Genomic DNA, 26,600 nt, shown 5'->3' on the forward strand with positions numbered 1-26,600 from the left:
CAAGCCCGAAGCCGGCCGAGCCCTGCCTGTAACTCTGGCGACAGGAATGGCCAGGCTTTGTGCAGGGCAGCGGCGGCCCGACGCGTTCTGCTCCCCGAGAACGCGAGCCTCGCCGCAGCCACGTCGCCCGCGCCCCGCAGAAGCTGTGGCTGCGAGGCGGGTTTCGGCTCGGTGGGCCAGGGCCTGCGTGACCGCGGGGAGCTGGCTTCTTACTGCCTTTATCCTACTGTTATTGTGACCTTTTGCCCACACGCTTTTGAGGAGAGCAATTCCTGCCGGAATTCTGATGCGCCCTTGGATAAAAAATAAGGGGGGGGCGTTATTTCTGATTTCCTGTTGTGTGTTAAGACCAGGATAACCAAGGATAACTCTTCTTTGGGGTGTTTAAAGAGCGTATTTAAGTAATGACGCTTTGAACCAATATTCAAAGACATGGAATTCAAATTGAGGGAATTTGAAGTAAGCACCCCAGTAGGCACACTTTCTAAACACCTTTCCTAAAGCTCCGTTTCCCCGAGTTTCAAATTAGGAAACACTATATGGAGACCTTTTTCTGAGAACCATTCCTGTTTAAGTATCCTACATTTACATCACTTTTGACCGATTCTGTTAGTAAATGACTGCTGAGATTTTCGTTCATTTCTTCAGAACTTTAATGTCCGTGTATACATCAATATGGGTCGCGTCTGAGAACATTGATATTAAAATAATGTTCTTGCAATATTCTAAGGGTGAACTTTATATATTTAGGTCCTTTTTTAGTCACCTTTTCTCGGGTCTCCTTGGGTAGTGCCTCTGTAGGGTGGGCTGGCTTTAGGAGGTGGTTGGTTTTTGGAGACTGTGTGACTGCTAAGGTCTCTTGGAAAGCCAGTGATGCTCAATGGCGAATCCAACCTTACGGAATTCGTTCTGTACTTTTAAGATAGTAAGAGCAGCGCTTCGCCAACCATGGTAGGATTTCTAAGCAGAGACAAAAAGAAAAAAAGATAAAAAAGAAAAAGAAAAGAAAAGAAAACTCATAAGCTCCCGTACCGTGTTCCCTTAGTGTTGTATAGAGCTGTTTATCTCTAATCTTGTTAATAAAGTACTGTATAAAACCTAGGTAGTCCTTGCCTAAATGAAAGACCTTCCGGAATAACATACACACTTTTTTTTTTTTTTTTTTTTGGCACATCCTTAAAAATGAAATCTTGTGGTACCTTCTGGGAGGGAGCGGGATTACACGAGGGAAGTGGGTGTTCAGCCTGACTCAGTGCCTTTGACTTGCAGGCCCAGTGGTACTCAGCACCCCAGCCCAACTCGTGGCTCCTGTGGTGGTGGCCAAGGGGACTCTCTCCATCACCACGACAGAAATCTACTTCGAGGTAGATGAGGACGATTCTGCCTTCAAGAAGATCGACACAAAAGTGAGTTAAAGTAATTCCTTGGTGTATGGTATTGGTGGCTTTGTGGCAGGAAGTGGTTTTCAATTTGCTTAGTTTTAAATGACAGTGAGGGAGGAGTAATTATTTCTTATCGAAAATAAAATGAATAAAATAGTATATGCTCTCTTTTATGGACCTGAAGAGTATATTAATGAGTTTATGTTCTGTATTGCCAGAGCATTTTCAAAGCTTTTCTTTGCCTTTGTGTGAATTTGGTCAGATTTGGTAGTTGATCCAATTATCCCAAGTCCCTGTCCTGCGGCATCTCAGTTTCTCAGGAAGACTAGGAAAGATTTTGAGATATTTTTTATTAAGATTGTTTTTAATTTTGAAAAGTATGGCTTGCCATGTGCATTATTTATTGAAAGGTTATAAGGAATCTGGGGTAAGAATATTTAGATACAATTTCACCTCCCAATTACTATCACATACATTGTTCATCTAAGAAACTGATTTTCCAGTGCTTTGATTTTAAATGTACATATTAACTATCAGATATTTAAAGGTTGATTGCTTCTGTAAATTGTAGTGCCATAAAATACATATTTGGACCATATGGAATGAACAAATATTTAATATATCATATAGACTTTTTGTTATCTTATAGCTTTTAATCATCTGACTATTAGAGCATCTCTACACCTCAAAATTGTCTTCTGAGTTCCATGTTAATGTTCTAACTTTAATGTTATTATACAATTTGTAAACTTTTCTCCTGAGATAAAAATTCAAGATCATTGTCATACTAGATATTTCTAGTATCATTTTGCAAAGATCTTTCTTTAACATGTTTTCAGAGGCAGACATTCAAAAACAGTCAAATATGTCCACAGACCCAAAATTTTATTGTATATATTTAATTTGTATGGACAAATAAAGTATTATAGAAAAGTAATCAAGAGTCCAAAGTTACTGCCACCTGAACTAACTCACTGACCAGTCCTTTCAGCACTTGTTGACTATTAAAATACTCCAAAACACTTCTTTCACTTTTAGCTCCAAAAGCAGGGATTTTTTTCTTAAATGGGCTTGAGGTGCTTAATTTTAAATAATCAAAAGTCTGCCTATATGTTTTATCATGAGTTTACCCTATGAAATAAGAAATTTTGGTTTTATCATTTATTCTACTGATAGAATCCTTACTGTATAAGATAACATTTGTCATAAAATATATTGGTCAGAAATAATAAGCTCAATTTTAACATATACAGTTAAAAATTTTAGTATGACTTTAATTAGTCAGATTTCTAACTCAGTTGTTTATACCATAATGATACATTTTTTCCAGTTATCAAAAATGCTGCAGTCGGGGCTGGGGAGATGGCTCAGTGGAATAAGTGCTTCCCTGGCAAGCGCAAGGATCTGAGTTCAATCCCCGGTTCCACAAAAAATAAATAAATAAATAAATAAATAAATAAATAAAAATGCTGCAGAAATACCAGAAGAGCAAACTTTCACAGGTAAATTTAAGCTGTGTTGGTTGCAGAAAGGAAGTCTTACAAGTAAGACTAAGTAAGTAAGATGGCTCACTTCTATAGCTCTTTTTATACAGCTATATAGCTGTATAAAAAGAGCATTTAGATATTTTAAGGTTTGTTTCATTAGCATATTCTTCATAATGTTTAACACATTTAAGTGCAGTATATCTTCAAACTGAAGAATCCCATCTTTTGATAGAAAAACAATTTAAAGTCAGACACGACTTGTAGTTTACTTCATTTATTTGCTTCTAATTAAATAAAAACCAGCAACAGAAATTAAAATCTAAATCACAAAAGTAATTATCCAGTGTATTTCAAGTGCATTTTTCAAATATATAATTCAGATATTCAAGCGTAATTATATAAGCTGAATTCAAATTTCTTTGAATATATTTAAATAACATTTCAAGTATATTTATGGAATGTTAGAAATAGAACAAGCAATATATTTGAAACAAAATGTAAACTTTTTAAAGTTCAGACACTTTCAAAGACAGAGAAAAGTACCAGAGGAAATCTACCTTGCAGTGGTATCTTTGTTAGTGGAAAATGTCTGGAAGTCTCCAAAATGGCAATTTAAGTTCTGTTCACCAAATCACAAAACACCAACATCCACACTTTCAAAGACAATGTGAGATCACAATATTTGTTACACATCAAAATATACATTACACTTCCCTTCAGATGACATATCCAAATGTTGTTTACTCACAGACAGATGCACCTAAATCACAAGGATTGCTATAATCCTCTGATAGGCAGAATGTTCCCAAGGTCTTGCATTACCATTATGTCAGGCTGTGTTCCCAGTGTTGTTGTGTACTTTTCACTAATACCTTGCAGGTTTGGGTTTTTCTCCATCACGTTCCATTTTTCTTTTTCTCCCCTTGGAGGGGTGGGTGAGATGATGCCTAAACATTATATTACTCCTTTTTAAGGAGGAGATCATTTGCACTGTCTAGTGGGATATTAGAAATCGAACAGTAAGTTTTCATTTATGTAGGACTTTGAGAAGAGAAATTATTCCGGCTCTTAACTAGATCATCCTTTAAAGTTTTTCCAAACTTTTAGGGTTGGTCAGGATCTCTCTTGCCAGTCGCCACGTTTGTTTTGCAGCATTTTCCAGAGCTGAGTGAGGTTTGCCTTGAAACAGATCTAAGTTTGGTAGGAAATAGTGGGGACACCGCCGGCACTGCAGGCAGGAGATGAGTTGCAGCAAAATCCCGTTCAGCCGATCACCCAGGCAAGATTCGTCCCAGTCCGACTCCCGGGGATGCTTTTCACACTCGTAGGAAACCAAAGTCTTCATGTGGTAATTGTTCAGGGGCTGCCCCGGCAGCTCCAGGTGACGATCCCGCAAGGTTTTGAGAATGGAGAGGCATTTCTTTCTGCAGCCCCCCATCTGCAGTCTATTCTCTGCTTCTGCGAACTGCAGCACCCAGGCGTCACTCTCAGCAGAGCTCTGCTTGCCGGCCAGGGAGTGGCACTCCTTGGACAAGAGATTGAAACCTTCCGCTTTGACCTCTGCCACTCGGTTGGGTCCTGGCCAGGGGATGTGGGGAAGTGGCCAGTGGGCAGCACTCCTTGGCCAGATCCCGGTGCATTTAAAAGCCGGGGTGATCTGCACCACGTACCTATCTCGGATTCTCAGTTTCACTTCGCTGGTGTCAGCGACCATCTTTACCACATCCCTGTAGCTACATTTATCCACTGCTTGAGCCACTAGCGTCTGAAACCTGGACCGGATTTTGCGCGCCGAGAGGTAGCCAGAGGCAGTAATGAATTCCACCCAGAGAGACATGCTTCTCTTGCGCCCGTCGCTCAACTTCAGCACCGCGCAGCCCGGCAGCGAGCCGTCGTCCACGAAGTTGAACACCCCCATTTGGTTAAGATAAAGCACCACTTCAAACTCGGTGGGAGAGATGACTTCGAGACCCTCGTAGCGATTGTCCATCTCGTTGAGAGAGCTGATGAACCGGGGTTCCTGCACTTCCACTTCCTTCAGCACATCGGAAACTACTTTGCAGACTTCCCGGATAGTTTTGGCAATGGCAGCTTTCCTGGCTTGGCATTTTTCATTGTAGTACTTATTCAGATGGTAAACCAGCTTGGCCTGAGCCGCGATCATGTTGGGGCAGAGATCCGGATTGTACACCGGAGTCTCGCAGTAAGCTGTGGGATCCAATGCGGCTGCTAGAGCTGGAGCCAACTTCGGTGGAGAATCGGGCCGCAGCGCTCAGAAATGTATCAAAAGTGTCTTTCCGAACTGCTGCAGCGGTGACTTCCCCGCTGCCGCCGCTTTCTCCTTCCTTTTATCTTTGAGCCCAGCCGGTCATAAAGTGAAAGATTGTCCTCCCCCCTCTCTTGCTTCCTCTTTTAAAGAATCCTTGTGTGAAAGAAATGCATGGAGAAATCACCTTCTCAGTAATAAAAACAAAAGTTGCGCTGAGACTCTGCAAGGCTCTTCCAGTAGTCAAAATAATCACCCCTTTCCGTATTTATTTACGCTTTCCTGCGATCATTGTGTGTGCAGGACTGTTAATCAGATGGAAGAAAAGTGTGAGTGTGCGTCGGGGTGAGTGTGCGTGTGTATATGTCAGAAGAAGCTGGTGTTGGTTTGTCTAAGAGCCCAGAATCACTCGCGTGGAAATTATAAAGGCAGGGCCAGGCAGGCAGGCGGCCAATCGCCACTGGGCTCGTCACGACAGCCTCCTTCAGCTCCAGCCCGGCTAATTAATCCCCCCTTATGGATATAGGCACACAAATGAAAGGTAGAGGGCTGCTGCCGGCAGACGCTGCTCAGGCCACCTAGGCAGTTTGGAAATGAAGAGGAGTCTCTCAGCTTTGGTATTACTTGAAGCATATTGACATTTTGAAAAGACTTGGCAAAGTGGCCCTCTTGCTGAAAACACTTCCTTGTCTTTTTTACCACCGAAATGCAAATACAGGTGTATTGGTGGTCATCAGTCAATTAGTGAACTAGATGGAGCTTTCTAAAACAAAGTCACCAACTTGCATTTAAAGTAAGATAATTAATGTCCCTTAATCCTTTGGGTCTTTTTAAAATTTGGGTTAAAAGTTCACCTTTTTATGCACAAACTACCTGTCCATGGTAGATATAATAATACTTGAATAATTTTCTCAAGTTCCTGTATGTTAGAATGATTTTAAAACCTTAAGCAAGTCATGTGTTCTCCTTACTTGCATTTGAGAGGAAACTGGAAATTATTGCTGAATGTGGTCGATGTTATCTACCCAATTTAAGCTGAATGTTTTAAGATTGGTACGCCTCCTGTGTGCAGTCTCTGCACATTGGCAGCCTTGCTCCCATTAAAAAGCAGGGCGCCAAGCTGGATATTTTCTGGTGGAAATATTTATAAAATAAGTTATTTCTGGGATCAAAAGATTATTTTACTATGACTGTGTAGTGAACTGTATTTTAAGATTTGAAATTCAAGAGAAATGGTAGACACCAGACCCACTAACAGATGATACAGAAAAATTTGAGTTTTCTGACTTGTTTACAAATGTATGTTAGGAATATTTCACCTACCTTGAATGTACTTAGAGTGACCTGACAGTACACTTCTAAATATATATATATATATATATATATATATATATATATATATATATTACATGATATAAGGGAAATTGTTAATAATTTCCAAGAAAAGTAATTTGCAGTTATCAGGACATTTTGGATTACAGGAAGTTTGAAATAAATTATATCTAAATTCTAGAATCTTAACACAAGGGAATGGTTTATGTAGAACTTTTTTTTTTTGTTTTTTTTTTTTTTTTTGCTGCGGCACCAGGTCTATCCTCAATGTATAGAAACTAAAGAAATACTAGTGTCTTTAAAAGCTACACAGATTCAAAATTCACTACCTTTAACTCCAGGTACCAGTTTTGTAGGCACTTCCTTCAGAGACACTCTGAACAAGATGTTGAGAGCTCCTGCTTTTAACCCTAGCTTTTGTTTTACTTGGGAGGAACACAGGTAGAGCATCACGAAGCCACCTACAATTTACTTTGTCCTTATCCCCAAGTGATAGATTCTGATTTAGATTAAAATAGTACATTACATTTGGGGCTCATGGCATCCGTCTACTCCTTCCTTCAAGACACTTCATTTCCCTTAGGAGCAGGGACTGAGAACCCGAAAAGCTCCTCCCCACTTTGCTGGCGTTGCAAGTGAATGCTCTGCTACCTTTTGGCAGCTGGAAGAGAAGGAAAACGGGCAAATGGGCCCTAGGCAGGCAGAGGCGAAGCTTTGCGGGGGTCTCTGGGGAAAGGACACCTCTGTCTCACCCAGCGCGGGTCCAGTGCGTTCCGCTCAACACCTTTGTCCACTACTCCGCCCTGCAGGGGCCCTCTTGCTCTCCTTTTTCTGCTCACCGTTCCGCACGTTTTATTTGTGCATGTAGGTTATTTTAAAACCTTTTTTGGTGTTCAGGCTCTCTTATCAGCAGCTTCACTCCACCCTCTGTGCATATGCACCCCACAGTCCCGGCGGTCCTCTGGGCTTCCATTAGTCACAACTGAACCAGGCGCTTTCTCCTAACCGCGCGCTGGCTCTTCACGCCCAGTGCCTCTCCACAAAGTGTAGGCCAGAGATGCTTGCTGGGAGCCCTCAACCCTGTGCTCTCTGGCCATCTGCAGACCTCCCCTCCCGTGTGCGGCGAACGTGAAGCAGCCAAAGACGCTGATGCCCCAGGCTGCTCGGGGTCTGACCGAAAGGATGCGCGCGGGCCACGAGGGGCTCCGGCACGGCCTCGCCGCAGCCAGGCGCGCAGGTGGCCCATCTTCGAGGCTCTCTTTGCCGCTTAATTGGGTTAAAGGGAAGCTAAACACTGAAGCACTTTGTGCAAACTAATTGGTGCAGCCGGGCCTTTTCACTAACGATTTGCACTTTGAGAAAGAAAAATAGATTGTAAGAAAAAGACCGAGAAACCCGTTAGTCCTAGTAGAATTCCGGGGAAGTCATTGGGTTTCAAGGATGCCAGGATCGGGTTTTCAGAGCTGTTTCTTTAAGTTACCCCTCACCCGCTGCGCTGACAGTGATTTACATAACAGTATTCCCTGGGCCGCTGTTATCACTGTGGGTGAACTGGGCGCCCTAGAATAATACCCAAGTGCAAGTAGTGCTTGTTGCTGCAACACAGCGATTTTCTATTACACTGAACACGTGAAAAGAATTACCTTCCTTAGCTGAATCTTTTCCACGATCTTAACACCCCTCGTTGAAGAGAATAAACTGTGCTGAAGACAGTCTTCCACCCTTCCATTTTTTAATTGAAGTCACTTATATCTATGAAGAATTAAAAATAATAGTATATTTTTCTGTAATTTAACTGATTTTCACCCAAGATTTTGAAGATCTGCATTTTTGTTTTGTGGGAATGCTATATTTGACTAATTTTTTTAAAAATTGATATATTGAGCTAGTTATTTCAAATGATGAAGTAATATACAGATGACTTAAAATCCATTTTTATTATATGAAAAGTTTACAAAAGAACCCTACTTGTATCAGTCTTATATGAATATAATTTTAGTACTACTAAAATAAAAGCTTGTGTGTGTCTCATACATTAAGATATGAATGGTTAATTGTTTTCAATGGTATTCATTGAGGCTTCTTTGACATGAGCTAATAATAGAATCATAATTGAAGAAAACTGATCTAATTGAGGGGAACAATACCCCAAGAATCTCATGATTTAATGATTGCAGTGCTTATATTTGAATGATACTTGAGATTTTAAATTGACCTTTCTGTTTTATTTTTATAGTGCAGGAAGCATCCTTGATTTAAAATGTACACTTTGAAAAAAAATCTCATAAAGACACAGGGATATCATTTTCATAAATATTAACAGTACTGAATAAAGTAAATGAATATTGCTGTGTTTAATACTTCATAGCATTCAAATAACAGTGGCAAAAGCACTTGTCCTGAAGTACTATTTCCTAAGTAGCTTACCTTTTAGGCAGAGCTACTTACTTATATTGAACTCACAAAGTAATACATAAACAGTCTCTTTGCTAGGTTTAGGAAAAACTGTATCTTAAGAAATGGAAGAAAGAAAGATTTTTGTGTTTTCTGAAAAACTAAAGTAGAATTGCATGTTCACAAATTTTAGCAATTCTGATCTTTCAAAACGTATCTGTTAGAGTATATGCACACATATTAGGTGCTCATGTAGATATTGTTTTGTTTTGTTTTCCTCATTTGCTGGCTGCTAGTTTATTCACAGATATTCATGAATTTAAAGTTTTATTTTTTAATATGTGCTTATTGCTCTGGGGAGAGAAGAAGAATATGAAGTTGAGTTTATTAAATTATTTATCCCTACTGCTGGAGTGGCTTTGAAGGCTCATTATAAGCATCCAATTTCTTCTCCCAACCCCCAGCCCTTAAATGCACCTAGGCTATTTCAACTGTTTCATTCTGCCACACACAATATATTTCTTTTTTTAAACTAGAGAAATTAAAGACAGATATTTGTGCAGGGTTTTCTTTATATGTCACATTAAATAAAGTAAAATAGAGGAAGGTTTTCTGGTAATTTAATTTGATGGCATCTATACCTTTCTTCCTGTTGTGACTCCTGACATAAGAATGCTTGAAACAAGATAGCTTAGAAGTTTAAAAAATTAGTTATTTTTCAAAATATAAAATAAAACCACTATTTCATGTTTTACTATCAGGTTCATTATTAAGTCAACCAGAAGAGTGAAGTCGCTATTTACAGTTTAGACGCTATTTTGTTTCTTTGATCAAGCATATCCTAGAAATCATGGTTAATTTTTAAAAGTATTGTTCATTTCAGTGATGAAGGACATTGCTCACATTATCACCTTTGTCACTTGAGGACACACCCATTATCACAGTTGTAGTGATAAGTACTTTTTTTTTCACAGTGTTACTTTATAAATTTGGGATTGCTGTTTAATAGGTGTTAAAAAGAAAACTGACCCTGAGGTTACTTAGGGCCTCTGCTTGATTGGCAAACTTGAAGTAATTCTTTATAACTCTGACCAAATGTTTCTTTTGTTAGGAAAACATATAAGCCTGGTTTATTTAGATAATAATCTCAGTCTTTACTTCACTTGTATATATACACAAAATTGCAAAATATTCTAAGTTGCATTTAAAAAATGAAAAAAAAAACTTGAATTAGATCATAATGAATTGTGCTCTCTAACCTCTTCAAAAGGTTTTTCAACAGTGAGTTTAAATATTCATTTTTTTAGGAATAACAGAGGAAAATATTGGTTTGACTGTTTTAGTTCTCACAGACTCCAGACACTTTGTAAATTTGCTATCACCTTTCAAATCAACAAAACTAAAATTCTTTTTATTAGATATCAGCCTGTGCTTTTCATTCAGATATTATAGAAATTATCAGGATAGATTTATGTGATTTTTTTCTATATCCAAAGTTAAAAAATAGATATTCTTTAACTAATAACTAACATAGATTTACTTGCACTCATGTATGTGACTACAGCCTTAGTACTGGTCTTACATTTTCATTGCACATAGAGAAAAGAGTGCATATGTGATTAGTTTGCTAATCTGTTACGTCTGTAGTGGATCATCCAGCATGGCATTGCTGTCATTACTGTACCATACTGTATGTGATTAGGGCACCAAGAACATTCAGCATGACCTTGAGACTGAAATGGTACATAACCAACTTCCAGGGATTGTATGTTTAAAATAAACTTTCATATTCCTACTTTAAAGTTTGGAAGCTTATTTTTAATACATAAAACAATTCTTCTAAACCAGTAGATAATTTTAATGAGTAATAGTATGATAATTAAATAAATGATTAACTCTTGTCACCATTTTATATGCAACAACATAAATGCTTTATAGAAAAAATAAAATTATACATACTTTGAATTTTTATATCTTTACAAGTAGGTACAGATATAAACGTCAGAAAAAGATTACTTATATTTCATTTTCACTAACATTATTTTCGCTATTTTAATAATGTACTTTAGTATACCAATGTGTAGTATTTCTCAGAAGCACAATGCATCATATGGAAATTTGTCGAAAATAACAAGTGTATTATTGATGAATAATACTTTTAAGTCAACATATCCCTATTTCATATAAATATCTAAATTGAATTAAGAAGGAAGAGCATACTTTGTAAAATACAGAGCTTGTAGTAAAAAAATGAGAACCCCATTAAATTAAGGGTATAGCTTTATTTTTATGTGGAGTCTTTTTAGATATATTTGTGTATAATTTCCATACAGTACTATTCCATTTTATAGACCTTCTACCCGAATGTTCCACTGTTTTAATTCTTTACCTAAATTAGCAAATTTCAGAGTATTCTTGTCATTTATGTACTTTAATGGTACAAAAGAAAAAATCTCACAACCTCTCATTTTATTTACATTTTCAGTAAATTCTTCCTTCTTTTTCATAGTGTTGGATGAGACTAAAGAGTTAATTGGAGTTAATATTAATTAATATATGCACATTCTTGGAACATATGCTTCTACTCCAAATTCTGCATAAACATTCATTGTCATTTAAATTTAGATGGCTGCAAATACTCTCAACAATAAATTACTAAATTGTAGAAGTCTATACACTGATGCTGTTTCAAGTATTTGCCTTTTTACAGCTTAGAGTACTACAACTAGTCTTTTATTTCTTCCCCCAAGATATAGAAATTATTTAAATGTATTTGGCTATTACGGTAGAAGTTTAATATTATGCATGCTTACAGACCTATTAGGAAAAAGTTATTGCTTTCTCGATAATCTTAAACTGTTTTTAGGAAATACTCTTTTTATGGTTTGCAAAATAGCCTATGTATGCAGACTGTGTGCACACACAGAAAGAGAGAACCACAGTACAGTATTGCAGATAGCAAAAGATCAAATTACCTTTTATGCATTTATATGTTAACTTGATTAAGGGACAGCTACTAAATACAGACTGCTGTTGCCACCAGGAAGTAGCATCACATTGGTAAGACTGCTCCATAATAACCCCTACCAATTTTCAACATTACCTTAAGAGGTTGTCGCAAATGGATCTTAAAAATAGTAACAATTAAACATTCCAGTAGTGTGTATCCAGTTACATATACTATGTCAGTTTTGAGTGCCATAAATTTTTGATTATAAAATTGAGATGTTTAAATATTGCTAACCATACTGTCCACAAAAATAAAAATATGGTGTTTAAATATCCATCCAAATTAGTATATATCAATATTCATAAAAGTAATTTTATAAATTTAGAATCATTTTCTACTTCGTATAACAAACTATGATTAAATTATTTGTAGATTTAGTTGTGTTTGATAAGCAAAATGTATAACTCATTGGAGGGAAAAGTAGGGTTTTGGGGGTTTAGCTTTTTGAGTAGCAAATTCAATTCTTCATTTGTTTTGCTTTCCACGCTGCATTAGCACAGTTTTCCCCTGTGTGCATCTGCCAGTGTACAATTTAGCCACGGGCATCTGTAGACCTTGTGGTGATCAGTATTGCAGGCAAAAGCCATATGTGTTTAAATAAAAAAAAAATCTCTTTATTTCATTTGCTGTTTTAACTGGATGGATAACTTTTGTGCCTCAAGACAGAAGAAGAAAAAAATACAGAAATAATTAATTGCCTCTATTCTTGAGGCTGTTTCATTTCCCCCTCCAATATGGAATGCTTGTCAGCTCTCCTGATAAATGACTGCATGTATTTGCATAGATTTTACATTAACACAAAAATTAGTTTTATTTGTGGAAAACTAGTTTACATAATAATATAAAACCTAGTGTTATTGATTATGTTTCTAAACATTGATGACTTTAGAGGTATTGTAGTATTCTAAATTTTCAAAGATCTGATCACCCTATTTTTTAGTTTATACTTTTTCATTTATATAGTTTTGCACTAACTAGATATAAAAAGGCTTATAAATTTTTAAAGCTTTAAAAATTCTCTTCTAGCTATATTGATTACAACTGTTTCAGACCCATAGTTACTAGCATTCATTAGGACAAAATATTCTGATATTAATATTTCACCAGGGAATATTTTTAAATACTTATTACCAAATAGATACATTTCAAATAATTGGAAGTCTGCATCTGTGGGAATGACTACTTTTCATGTTCATGTTATCAAAAGGATGGGTCCATATAGGATGTGTGTAGTTGAGCTCATTCCTGGAGAGTTATGTATTGTTTATAATCTAATTTGAAATATCCCTGAGAACCATTCTCTCTACCTCAATATGTTTCCTTCAGTATACCTAATGGATCATCCTAACCCAGATTGGGGGGGGCACTCTAGCACTCTGCTGGAGCTATTTGGGTATGGAAAACAGTTCTACCTCTCTAAGTGGCAGGAAGTAGATGTTTATTCATACTATAATCTGGCATCTTGTTGTCTAGAGGCAACCTGCTAATTATGTGCTATCATTGTATTATCCATGTTATGGAAAATTCAAATATGTTCACTGCTGTTAGTTACATCACAAAGCTTTTCATAAAATATACTTGATCCTCAAGTAACCTACTATGCTTACTGGAAACCTAAACCAAGAGTATCTCTGCCATTTCTTGATTCTGGGACACCCTGGGTGCCAGCTGTCACAGCTCAGCTAATGATGACAAATGCCCCTCTCTATGCAGATTGCAGAGCTTGCAGGCTGCTGTGAAAGGCAACCAGATTACCTTTCTTCAGATAGTAACTTAACCTTTTAAACTCATGTCAGAATGAAATGATCAGCTGCAATAGTTTCCATATCTGTATGTTTAAAAACAAAAGTCAGAACAATATCAAATAACACTTTATTTTCTAATATTTGTATTATTTACAATGGTATAGCTTTGAATGCTATATTCTTAAATGAGAAACTAAGTGGAATATACTTCCCAATCACTCTAGAGTGTGTACTTAAGCCCAGCAGATATATTAAATAGCATAAATAATAGAAAAATTATCAGTTATTTAAAAGACAATGTAGGCTAGGAAATTTTAAGGGAAAATTATGCTCTTTTCTTTGCTCCACTTGAGTGGTAAAGTCTTTATTCTCCCACTGTATTTATGGGTCAGACTATTCCAAATAAATGGATGTGTGTTTGCATATACACACAAATATGTGTGTGTATTTGTCCCTTCTCTTACACTGAGAATTAAACCTAGGATTTTGTGTATGCAAGGCAAGTACTGTACCACTGAGCTATCCCTATCCACTGCATGTATTATTTTTAAAAAGTTCAGAGAATTATTGCAAACTTATTTAGAGAACAATTGTTGGTGATGATTGTTTTCTCTATTTTCAAACTTGGGCCTTTGTTTTAAATTGTTAATTTGTTCTGTAGACATTTTATTACATTATGATATATATGTACAGATGGATTTTCCAAAAACAATACTGAATGCCATTAACCATAATGTAATAAGTACATGGATAAATTACCTATTTACCTATTAAATGAGATAATGTTTTACAATTCCAACATTCTTTTCAATTTACAAAAGATTCTACCCAGTTACTCATTTGATGTTTAAAATTATTCTAAGAGTTGGGAGAGGTGGGGGATAAGGAACAGATGTGCCAATACTTAACTATTTAATCTTTACAACAAATATTAACTCCCACTTATAAATGAAGAGACTGAGATTTAAAAACTTAAGTGTTTTATCAAGGGTGACACAAATAATTGCACAGCAAAGTCTCTCTGGTTGATACTACAATATCTAAACTATATGTTGCAGAGGTAAGTGTGCATATAATTATTTTCTGTCTATATACAGATAGTTTGTAGCAACTGCCACTTTCATATATTATTTTTAAAAGAAATCTATAGGCTTGCATTACATTAAGGGTATTATTGATGAAGTTTAATGATCAGGTGCTTTATAGGAAAACTTTAAAATTAAGATGTGCTTTATACTATAAAATTTTATTTTTGACTATGTCTTGTCTTGATCTAGCAAAATAGAGGAACTATTTTGAAAAGAAATACTATTTAATAAATATCAAATTGGGCTAATTCAGTTTTATAAAATAATGAAGAGAAATAATTACTTCAACATTTATGTGTTAACAATCTATATAGTTTTTACAAAGGCTTATCCATATACTTTTACTCTGTAATATAAACTCCAAACTGTAGAATCCACAACATTACACATCTTTCTGGGCAAGAATACTCTCTTCTCATGAATTTCAAGACAGCTGTTTCCAAGAAGGCTAGATGATTGCCAGTTGTCACTTTCATTATTGCAATACTATAATGAAATTTTTGTTTGTTTGTTTCGTTTCTTTTTGGGACCAGGGATTAAACTCAGGCCCTTGCACTTGCCAGGGAAGAACTTTTTTATTCTACTGAGTCATCTCTCCAACCCTTGAAATGGTTTTTTAAATGGCGCATTTGATTATGTTGCATAGTCTATACGTTTTGTGTGTTAAATCCTATATGAGATTACTAGTAGTACCAATGCTTGACAAGCTGTAATTTTCTATATACAAAAGTTATATAAAACTTACAGTGCATATTTTATTAAAATATATAATGCAGTTTTCAGGAGAAATAAACTAATTCTGCTTTGTAAGTCAGATAGTTTATATCAGGACAAGAAAAACTTGTAGGAGAAAATTCAGTGCAATGCTCACAAATGTCTGCAGTCTTTTCTACGATGTTACCAATGGTAGTCATCAAGGCCTGCTTTCACCACAACACTCACTGCCTAGCCAGATGACTAGTTGCACTTGCAGACAGTTCTTGTTGTTAGAAAAGTTTTTCCTATTATTCAACAAAACTCTCGCCTTAAAACTTTTGCTTTTTATAATTTTCCTGCTTTATAGTGTTATCTGTGCAGAAATGAGTCCTTTGAATTCAGGACGAACAATCCACAACAGTTCTGTGAGAGTTTTGTTTGATTGTTTTATTTACTTTATAATGATGCAAATGCCATAGGCATCCAGAGGAAACTGCACTTCAAATTTTGAATTGCAGTCTTTTTCCTGGGGCTAGTCACATGTAGCCCACTCCTGTCTGGAGATCCAGAGCAGTGGCAGTGACCCCAGGTCCCAGTCAGCCCTGAAATCGCCAGGGACACAACCTCTCCTCTGCAGTGTATTGTGCTGCTAAACTGTGATGTTTGGTAGGTTAAGTGTATGAAATGCATTTTGACAGGATATTTTCAATTTGTAATGGGTTTATTGGGATATAAGTACTATAACTCCATTGAAAATGGAGGAACATCTATATTCAAGACATCACTTTGAATATACTTGAGCCTTTCGGTCGCTATACCAATGGCACATTGTAGGTCACCCCACCTGTGGCATCCATTCTGGCACATGCCTTTGTCAAGTGCCTATAATTAATTACTTCCTGAACAGATTGATAAATGTAGTCTTCTGTTAAGTGAAATTTAGTTGTGTTCACCTCTTGGATACGAGCCTATTGACAAATGTTTACATCAGTGAATATCTTACTTGTTTAAACATACATTGCTCAACTTCTCAGTACAGCAGTTGAATTTTTCCAACTTATTATATGCTGCCATTTTTAGGTTTTTATTCTCCATGATTCGGCTTATAAGTAACAATTTATATATTTATTATTTTGGATACAAATAAACATAACTGTTCTTCCTAAAAAAAAATATTGTAGTCTACAAATAGAACCTCCACAGCAAAATAGAATTTAATTTAATGAATTTAATGTTTTTCTCATCATAGGTATATAAAGAAACCAATTTGTGAGTAGATTAAATTTACTAAATACTCCTCAGCATTTGTATAGTTTATTGCCAGATGCTTAAAATCTTAATAGTAGTTATTCATCCCTTTATCAAAAAATTACAGCTAAGAAGCCCTATATGGGATAAACAGCATTTTACATATTCTGGCATTTATCAATTTTTATGTGAATAAATTTCACATCTACAATTCAAGTTACACATCTTCCACATTTGATTAAGGCAAATGTGGAAGTTTAATAAACTTTAACCACAAATAAATGTGTTCCTTAGGCTTATAGAACATCATAGGAATTACATATTATTGATCTATCAATATTTTGCCATTTTAATAATAATAATAGTTTTTAAATAATGTTAATTAGCAGATGTAAATGCTTTTTAAAAAGTGATTTATTTTCTAAGCTGAAGTCAATATGAAAACTTCTCTTTATTAAGCCAAAGTAGTCTCACTCTACCTATTTTTTTTCAAATGCAGGGCCTAGCGGTGAATAGCCAACATGCCAGTGAGTTGATAGTTGTAAACTGGAACAAAAAGTTCACTGTTAACTAATGCATACATAGTTGAAAAATTGAGGATTACAAAAAGGTAACCAATATGAAATAATTAATAAAATACAAAATACATTTCTAGATGTTATTATGTGTGGTTAAAAAAGAAATGGACAATTCCCCACATATGTTAACATTTTTAGTTATTTGTAAAAGTCTTACATTTCTGGAAGTGTATGTTATTTGACAGTTTTTCCCCTAAATGAAAATTTTTGTTAGTACTTTATTTACTATTGTTATGACATTTAGGCAAAAAAAAAGAAAGACAATCTGTTCAGAATTTACTTTCTTGCAATTTGTATCTTGAATGAGAAAGAAAGAAGTCCAGTGGTTTTACAAAACAAACCTTCCCAAGTAAAGAGCCGTCCCATCTGTTTCATCTAGTGGCTCATGCAATAAGAGGTGTTATCACATGAATCTAAATGCACAAGCAGTTGCTTTATGAACTCTCTCTGTGCTCTGAGGAGTTTATAAGTTGTCCACTCCATTGTTTGGTAGTCCCAGCTGACTCCAAGTGCATTCTGCTGAGCATATTCGGAGGATAATTAGAACTAATGAAGCCTGGAACACAGCTAATTCTCTAAGTGATTTATTTTCAGGCTCTTGTCTGATTCTTAAGAACTCTCTAAATCATAATCTGTGCCACTTTTTTTCCTAGCTCTGTATTGATACAGCTACTATTTTTATATTTGTTTGATGGGCATTAAAAATTAGTTATTTAAAAAGCTGAGCAACATGTTTGAGTACCAACATTTATATAACTCGTTAGTCTTCAGGGTTGGGAACATAGTTCCCACCTTTCTTGTTTCTCTGTTTGTTTGTTTGTTTGTTTATGTCTCAAAATGTGTAGGACACCTGGGAGTAGATAATGGGATTGGAAACATCAAGTTATAAGAGCATATTAAACATGTACTCCTAGGAAATAAATCCTAGTAGGAAAATAAGTTAAAATTATCAATAGATTTCTGTTTATGAATTCAAATTGTGAAAGAAACAGAAGACTTTTTAAAAAAATTATGAATACCCTTCATGTTTCAAAGCTGTTTCATTAATATGTTCTCACAGTACTAGCAGTGCTGAGAGCAACATTTCCCTACATGCCCTCACCAGATAGTGATTCAGTGCCTGTAACACTTTAAAACCCATCAGCTAGCTTTCCCTTCCTGTTATAATTGTTTCAGTGAATGGCACTTTTGTTGTGCAAGTTAAGATCGGGCAGCTTACTGAGGGCACACTAGAATGAAGACAGACACAATTGCCAAGTAAAGAAAGCTACAACTTTATTAAACTTAAACTCCATAAATTAGATACTGAAGTCTGTTCAGGTACATCATTTTTGCAGCCTGTGTTCTAGTTGATCCTCTCTTGTCTAGAAACTGTAGCAGAATTCACTGTTAACATTTATTACTTTCATCTATTAATTGCAGTAGTTCATACTGACCGTGCTGTGGAGCTGGAATAATAAGTCATTAAGGGAAAGGATCATTTTTTTCAACACACTGAGATATCTATGCCCTTAGAGATCCCAACAAGACTAAGGATTGACTGAGGGGCCAGTTAGAGATTCCTGATCTTATTACAAGATATCAAATACTGCCTCAGATGAATTCTAGTCTTACCTGAACTCACTGACCTAGGGAGTTTGTCTTTTCTTGCCTGAAAGTCAGCTAAACATTCAAATAATGTGTCTATGTCTTTGGATCTCGATGAAAAAGAAAAATTTTTTACATTAAGTTTATTGGTTCATCTTAGGCATACATAATGATTACATTCATGATAGGGAATTTATACGTGTACATGATATAAGTTGATTTTTATTTAATTTTAAAAATCTTTTTTAAATTATTTATTTGGTACAGGGTCTCACTACAAAGCTCAGATTCACAGTGATCCTCCTGTCTCAGCCTCCCCAGCACTGGGATTATAGGCATGCACTACCACACCCAGACTTGGTAGGCAGCTGGGCACGCCCAGGATCCTGGGGCTGGCGTAGCATGTGGTACCAGGAATCAAACCAAATCCTCATACTTGCCAGGCAGATGCTTAGACTACCAAGCTCTGTCCCCATTCCTCTGCCTTCTTTTCCTCTCCTTATTTACAAAAACTTTGTTTCCATTTTTCCTACTTTTTGCAGCATTTTTTTTCTTTTCCACCACCCACCTCCCTAGTTTCCCTTACCATTTGGGGCATTTTCTTCCTATTTCACAGTTTCTGTTATACATTTTGGCTCTTATTTATACTTACAGTTTTTCACAGCAGAGAATCATGCAATAAATACACATGTTCAATTTAGGTTTTTTTATGTAATAGAGTACTACTCTTCTATTAAGAAGGTAAACTGGAGAAATTTCTAAGTAAATGGATGTGCCTTGAAAAAATTATCCTTAAATCTTATATCCTTAAGGGCTGGCCAGATAGCTCAGCAGATTAAAACACCTGCAAGCAGTCGCAGGAGCTGGGGGGTCAGTCCCTAGTCCTGCCATGCTTTCCCTGCCCCCAGGGCATGCTGAGATGTCAATTGAGACTGGGAGTGGTGGTACATGCCTGTAATCCCAGCTGTTGGGAGGCTGTAAATAGGTGGATCACTATAAGTCCGATCTAATAGTAAGACCCTGAATGCCCTGTAGACCCTTCCCTAAAATATAAATAAATAAATAAATAAATAAATAAATAAATAAATAAACAGTATATCCTTAAAGAAACAAAGAACAGCCAGGCATGGTGGCACACCTGTGTAATTCTAGCAGTGGGAAGGCTGAGGCAGGAATGCTGTGATATTAAGGCCAGCCTGGACCACATAGTGAATTCAAGGCCATTCTGAACTAAAAAGTCAGACTCTATCTTGGAAAACCAAAAGACAAACAAAAAGAAACAAACAATGCAGTGAGAAAAGTATTTAATATGGAGTTTTCATAATACTCTAGGTATTATGTGTTTGATCTATATTACTATATCTCCATCCTCTCAACACTTTGAAGTAATATTACTCTTCCCCTCAACTCTAGCCTTCCAAATCTAGTGGTCTCTTGCACATCTTCTCATACATGTAGCATACATTTCAAATGTATGTCCAGGCTGAGCATCTACTCTTCCTGGTGCATCCTTGTCTTAATGGATAGCAGTTTCTTCCAGGACTTAGGCCAGCAATGTGACTGGCATCTTTGCCTCTTCACTTGGTATCATAACTCTTACCCAAAGCATCAGTAAATCCTTCAGAATCTGACTTCTCGCAAGCCTTACAGTTTCCATCCTCAGTAAGCCAGCCACCATCTTCTAAGCTATCCAAAAGGTATCCTGGCTTCTTTCTTTATGCTCTGCCTGCTGTGTCCTTTATACTCTTCTTAGAACTTCTTTTACAGTTGTTTTCATATCCTACCTCCACCTAGTTCAGGTCTTGATATCTGCTGGACCATGACTTCCACTTTCGATTATTTCCTCTAGGTCACTTCTTTCCTGTTTTTCCTTTTTCAGAACTTATAGGTTGACTCCCTTTTGTCATGCTTCTGATTCTGAAATCTGATCTACGTATTGAAAAAACAAACATATTAGAGTGTGAACACGTTTTCTAGAAAGATGGTGAGCTCAATTAAATCTCTGTGTGAAGACAGCTACCTGTGTAACTAGGGCTTAGGAGAAAGATCCAGGATTCATTGTATTTCTTGTAGTCTGAAGCATGATAGCACTTAAAAGGCTCCAAGAGAGAGTCAAGAATGGGACAAAATGCAAGATATGATCCTGGTTGTTTGATTCTTTGTTTTAACAATGAGAAATGTAACTAAGACTTCAAGGTATCAAGGAAAAGGAGCAACAGAAGAAATGTTAGAATTGAAATGACAGGTTAATGCATGGAGTTCAGTTGCCAAGATTAATGGAGGAAGTGGCATCATTCTCTTGAGGTTACAGGTCATTGACAGATGCTGTTTCCTTTGAAGATAAATGCTACAAAATTATTAGTATTTCATTTTTTACTGTATTCGTTGTATTCTAATAACAATGGGAAGTACAGTGTTGGTTTGAGCTTACATACGTAAGTGTAGCAAAGTATCAGGAAAAAGCTGTGCATTGTAGAAGGTAATTGAGATAAGTTTATAGCTGGTGATTTAAAGAGTTGATGGCATTTATAACTCAGCCTCATTTTTGTCTAGAACTTTTTCTCAATTAAAGAGTAAAGAGGAGTTTGAATGTTTTAAGCCATTCCTAAAAGGATGAGAAGGAATGCTGATCAAAAACAAGAAAAGTGATTTATCAAGAGTAGTAGGTATTGGGGCTGGGGAGATGGCTCAGTGGAATAAACACTTCCCTGGCAAACACAAGGGCCTGAGTTCAATCCTAGGTTCCACAAAAAAAAAAAAAAAGTAGTAGGTATGGGGCCAGCAAGATAGCTCAGCCAACTAAAGTGCATGCTTGGGCAATCTTAGGCAAGCACAGGGACCTCAGTTCAATCCCAGACACCACATGTCGCACCAGCCCCACCCCCAGGGCAGGCTGAGCTGGCCAGAGTCTGCGTGTGGTGGTGCATGCCTGTAATCCCAGCACTGGGAAGGCTGAAAGCAGGAGGATCACCATGAGACTGAACTGAGTGTGAGACCTTGTAACAACCAAATACATTTTTTTTTAAAATGTAGGATATATATATATACTATGATAAAAACCATGATGTTTTAATACCATTAATTTACAGGAAGAAAAAATAATTTATGTCATTCAGCTAACTAGATACAGAAGAGGGCAGAAATTAATACTACTGAAAATATCCAGGGCTGAGAATTTTTAGAGATCTTATAACAGAAGGCTGTCAAAAGAATGAAAGGCACTTATGAAAGTGATTTCCGCTTCTATACTAGAGAAAGTAAATGTGGTCAGATTGCTAATATAGAATAAAATGGGATGATGAAAAACTATAAGTCTTATGGAGAGTAAAGTTTTCTGACTTAGAATCACACCTATAGGATGTCCAGCTACATTTAGATTTAAAGAAAATATTTCATTGTTAAATTCAAATTTTACTAGGAATATTGTCTTATTTGCTAACCCAAAATGAGGGTAAAAAGTAGGTATAGTAAAATTCCTAAGCAACTGAGTGAATAAAATAGGAAGCAGAGTAAGAAGTTATGAAGTAAGGGGCTAGGGAAATAACTCAGTAGGGCCTGAGTTCAAGCCCCAGTTCCAAAAGAAAAAAAAAATCAAACCCTAGTCAGTTGTAGCCTACTTGAGTTAAAAGAAAGCAAGAAATTTTACTATTAAGATATAGAATACATTTTCTATATGGATTCTGATTGCTCAAAGAATGATAGTAAGATTTTAGATGGAAAGGAAAAGAAGAAACTTCAGGAGTAAAGATCCAGAAGAACAGGAGTCATGTTTTGAGAATGATAAGGAGAGCAGACTGAGTCATTAAAGCCTGCCCAATGGAAGTAAATGAACCAAGGAAATGGCAGGATACTGGAAGCTAAAAAGTATTCGATAGAATCATATGTAGGTCAGGGCTTTGAACACGCCTGAGATAGCTATTAAAATGGATTGATCATCAACAGTTAATAGACTAGAGTTTATTTAAATTGATTCATGTAGCTAGGATCATCACATGTTCTTACTAAAGATATTGACATTAAATATAAATAAAGAGTGTTCATAGGGGTAAGCCTAAGCATTACTCCACTTGGTTTTACTATTTACATATTGCCGAAGTGTGACTCAGGTTACTTAGGTAGAAATCAATCGTATCTGTTGCATTTGAGGAATGCCAAACTGACAAAACATTTTTAAGTATTGCTCTGTTCTGTTCTGTTCTGTTCTGTTCTGTTCTGTTCTGTTCTGTTCTGTTCTCTGTGAGACAGGGTCTTGCTTTGTAGTTGTGGCTGGCCTTAAATTTACTGTGTAGCCTAGGCTGACTTCAAACTCAATCATTTTTTCTCAGCGCCCCCGCCAGGTGCTGGGATCACAGTCCTGAGCCAGCACACCCAACTAGGTATTTCCATGTCATTCAGTTTGCTTCAGTTTATCAATAGAATGAGAAAAACCTTTAAGAAGTGGAAGGCTGCTTTCCTAGCTGTCTCAACAAACCATATGATCTTTATGACTCTATTTTGTTTGTGACCATATGTTGTTTGTGACCATATGTGGTAAGAGCATTGGAATACATGATTTCTGAAGACCTTCTGCACACGTCCCTCAGTCAGTTTTGTTGCATTTACTTAATTTTGAGGTCAGTACAACATACCAGCAGTCTTACCCTTAGAACTTTATCATGTGTAACATATATTACTTAAAAGTTAGCAGTAGTGCAGGGACCAAGTTCCATTCCTGGCCCCTCATGCCATGCTGGCCCTGCCTCCAGTCACACTGAGCTGGCCACTGAGACCAAGCATTGGAGCATGCCTGAAATCCCAACACCAGGGAGGCTAAAAACAGGAGAATCACAATGAGTTGGAGCTGTGTAGTAAGAACCTGTATCAAATAAAAATTTTAAAATGTTAGCAGTAAACTCCTTATAATTTGAAATATATTTCAATATATATTCACTTTATTTTTCAAAGAACCATTGCAGCAAACCTTTTAAAAACTTTTTCATTTGGACCTTTAGTCATTGTTATGGTTTGTGTCTAGTTGTGGCCCCAAAGCCTCATGCAATCATGGGGTAGACTTCTAGAGTTTTTGATTAACTCATGATTCACTGGGATTATGGGTGTGAGTGCTACACCCAGTCTGGGGCGGAGAGCCTGAATGCAGTATAAGGGAGACAGACTTGCTTTCTGTTGCCATTTCTCCCATTTGTTCATGCTCTCTTGCTCTTTGATGCCACCATGAATGGCTGCCATCTGCCATGTGCCACTCTGCCTTGGACCCAATTGAGTATAGACTGAAACCTCCACTGACTGTGAGCTAAATAAACCTTTCCTTCCCTAATTTTGAGTGTCAGGTATTTGTCCCAGCAACAACACAAGAGTAACAGAGACAGTCATTAAATATAATATTTAAAAATACAACTTGTTATGGATTGAAATGGCTTATTCCCACCAAAACTCACATTTAGGCTTAATTCTTCATTGTGACAGTGTTGAGCAGTGTAGTCTAGTGGAAGGTGTTTGGCTGTGGGGGTGGAGCCCTCACGATTCCATTAATACCTTTCTGATAGGAATCAGTTAGCTCCTAAGAGAGTTCTGCACCCTTTTCTCTTTTCTTCATTGAGTCAAAACAATATGCAGCGCTCCTAAGAAGGTAAGGATATACAGGTTACCCACCTTCAACAGTCCTTCCCCAGAATTGTGAGCCAACTAATCTGTTCTGTATGGATATCTCAGTCTCAAGTATTCTGTTATAGCAATAGAAAAGAAACACAGTTTTATACAATTATCTCTGTATAAATTTAGAAAGAACATAATGAATATGAAGATGAAAACAAAACCAGTGATAAGAAAATAGGAAAATAATCAAACAATGTAAATGAATACATGACTTAAAGATGCTAAACACTTATAAGTGCTTAAAGAACCAATCGTTGAGAAATTACAGAGAAAGTGAGATATGTGGAAGACTAGATAAGAGCGAAGTATTAGGAACATTTTGTGTTCGATACCTTTTTGTTCAACATTGTTGGTAAAGATGTGATGAAACATATTCTTTGGATAAATAAATAAAAGTCAATTTAAAAAATAAGTCTGTATTCTGATAAGGTATATCATAAGCCTGAGAGCAACCTATAAGAAAAAAACGAAAACATTTACAAATTTTTCTCAGTATGCATAAGGGATTGGTTCTCGGACTCTCCCGCTGCTACCAAAATGCACAGATGCTTAAGTCTCTCCCATAAAATGACAGGATTTTCATATAACCTTCATACATCCTTCCATATACTTGGAGCTATCTCTGGATTACTTCCAACAGTAATACAGTGTAAATAGTTGTTATTGTGTATTGTGTAAGGATGGAAAAAGTCTGTACCTTTTAGTATAGCCTTAAGTTTTCTTCCTTAATATTTTTGGCTTACATTTACCAGAACTCATGAATGTAGAATTTATGCATGCAGGACCTACAGTCAGAGAGGGCCAGCTCTTTGGTATTTCAAAATCTTTAAAAGAATTACAATGTTACATTAGTAAATATCACTTAGTGCCAAAGACAGCACCAGAGAAGGAATGAAAGACTGTGCAATATACAAAACAAAAAACAAAATAGAAGCTATAATTCAAAATATATCAAAAATTATCGATGTGAATAAACAATATAAACAAAAATGAAACTGTCAGACCGCATTACAAGTGCTGCCTGCCTTACCCATTTATCTATATGCTGCTAACTATCCTTTGAGTTTAAAGATACAGATGGGTTTAAAATGAAAGGATAGAAAAAGGTAGGCACACAAAAACCATAAAAGAGTTATAATAACTACACTATTATCAGACAAACTAATAATCAGACACTTAAAAAGTTATTAAATACAATTGGAACATATTATGTTGAAAGAAGGCTTAATCTCTTGGGCTGATACACTAATTATAAAGGCCTGTGCACATAACAATAAGGCCCAATATATGAGAAGCAAAAACTGATCATTGAAAAGTGAAATACACAGTTCTCTAATAAGAGAATTTGCTTTCAATAATAAAAAGACTAGAGAGAAGATTAATAAGTTTATAAAAGTTACCAAGGAAAAGTAAGAGAATGAAAGTGTTAGACCTAATACCCATCTTTAGAACACTAGACCCAACAACAAAAGCAGAATTCTTGCCTGCTACACATGGAATATTTTCCAGGATAAACCACATATCAGGCCATAAAACCATCTTTGGGGGCCTAGGGAGATAGCTCGGTGGTCTAAGCGTCTGCCTGGCAAGTGCAAAGACCCGTGTTCAATCCTGGTACCATATGCCCTGCTGGCCCCAGAACCCCAGGCACGCCATGCTGGCCACCAAAACTGGGTATAGTGGCACATGTCTGTAATCCCAGCCCTGGGGAGGCTTAGAGAAGAGGATCACTATGAGTCTGAGGTGCACAGCGAGACTCTGTACCACCTAAATAAATAAAGATTAAGAAAAATCTTGGTAAATTTATGAGGATTGAAGTATAATAAATAATTTTCTCTAACAAAATTTAAATTAAAGATTAATACACACAAAAAAAAGATTAATACACAGATGAGAAAAACCAAATTAATGAATTGGCAAACTTTGAAAAATAGAAAAGATTCATAAATAATGTAGAAGTCATATCATTAAGTGTGAGAGAAGAGAGAATAGTTTAGCCTACTCAAAAAAAAATCTAATTTGGCTAATTTAAATAGAAACAGTATAAAGCATAACAGTTTCTCCTAAAATGTCTGTCAGGAGCAGTGTGGTGTATAGGCAGAAGGAGAATTTAGGAGTGATCTTCCAAGGACAGA

At 36.4% G+C, this 26,600-nt stretch overlaps 2 protein-coding genes across 9 annotated transcripts in view; one reads left to right on the forward strand and one right to left on the reverse strand.

Annotated features, from left to right (window-relative positions):
• Nbea (neurobeachin) overlaps positions 1 to 26,600 on the forward strand; it is a 760,086-nt gene that overhangs the window by 540,193 nt on the left and 193,293 nt on the right. For all 8 annotated transcript variants that reach the window (XM_004631077.2, XM_023714988.1, XM_023714990.1 and 5 more), the window contains one exon: positions 1,270 to 1,406. In XM_004631077.2, coding sequence (XP_004631134.1) covers positions 1,270 to 1,406 — 137 coding nt within the window. The remainder of the gene's footprint in view (positions 1 to 1,269; positions 1,407 to 26,600) is intronic.
• On the reverse strand, positions 3,906 to 5,245 carry Mab21l1 (mab-21 like 1). The gene has a single exon (XM_004631080.2). The coding sequence runs from the start codon at positions 5,031 to 5,033 to the stop codon at positions 3,954 to 3,956; it is 1,080 nt and encodes a 359-aa protein (XP_004631137.1). The 5' UTR covers positions 5,034 to 5,245; the 3' UTR covers positions 3,906 to 3,953.

Source organism: Octodon degus, unplaced genomic scaffold, assembly GCF_000260255.1.
Source record: "Octodon degus isolate 3935 unplaced genomic scaffold, OctDeg1.0 scaffold00038, whole genome shotgun sequence".
Classification (NCBI taxonomy): Eukaryota; Metazoa; Chordata; class Mammalia; order Rodentia; family Octodontidae; genus Octodon; species Octodon degus.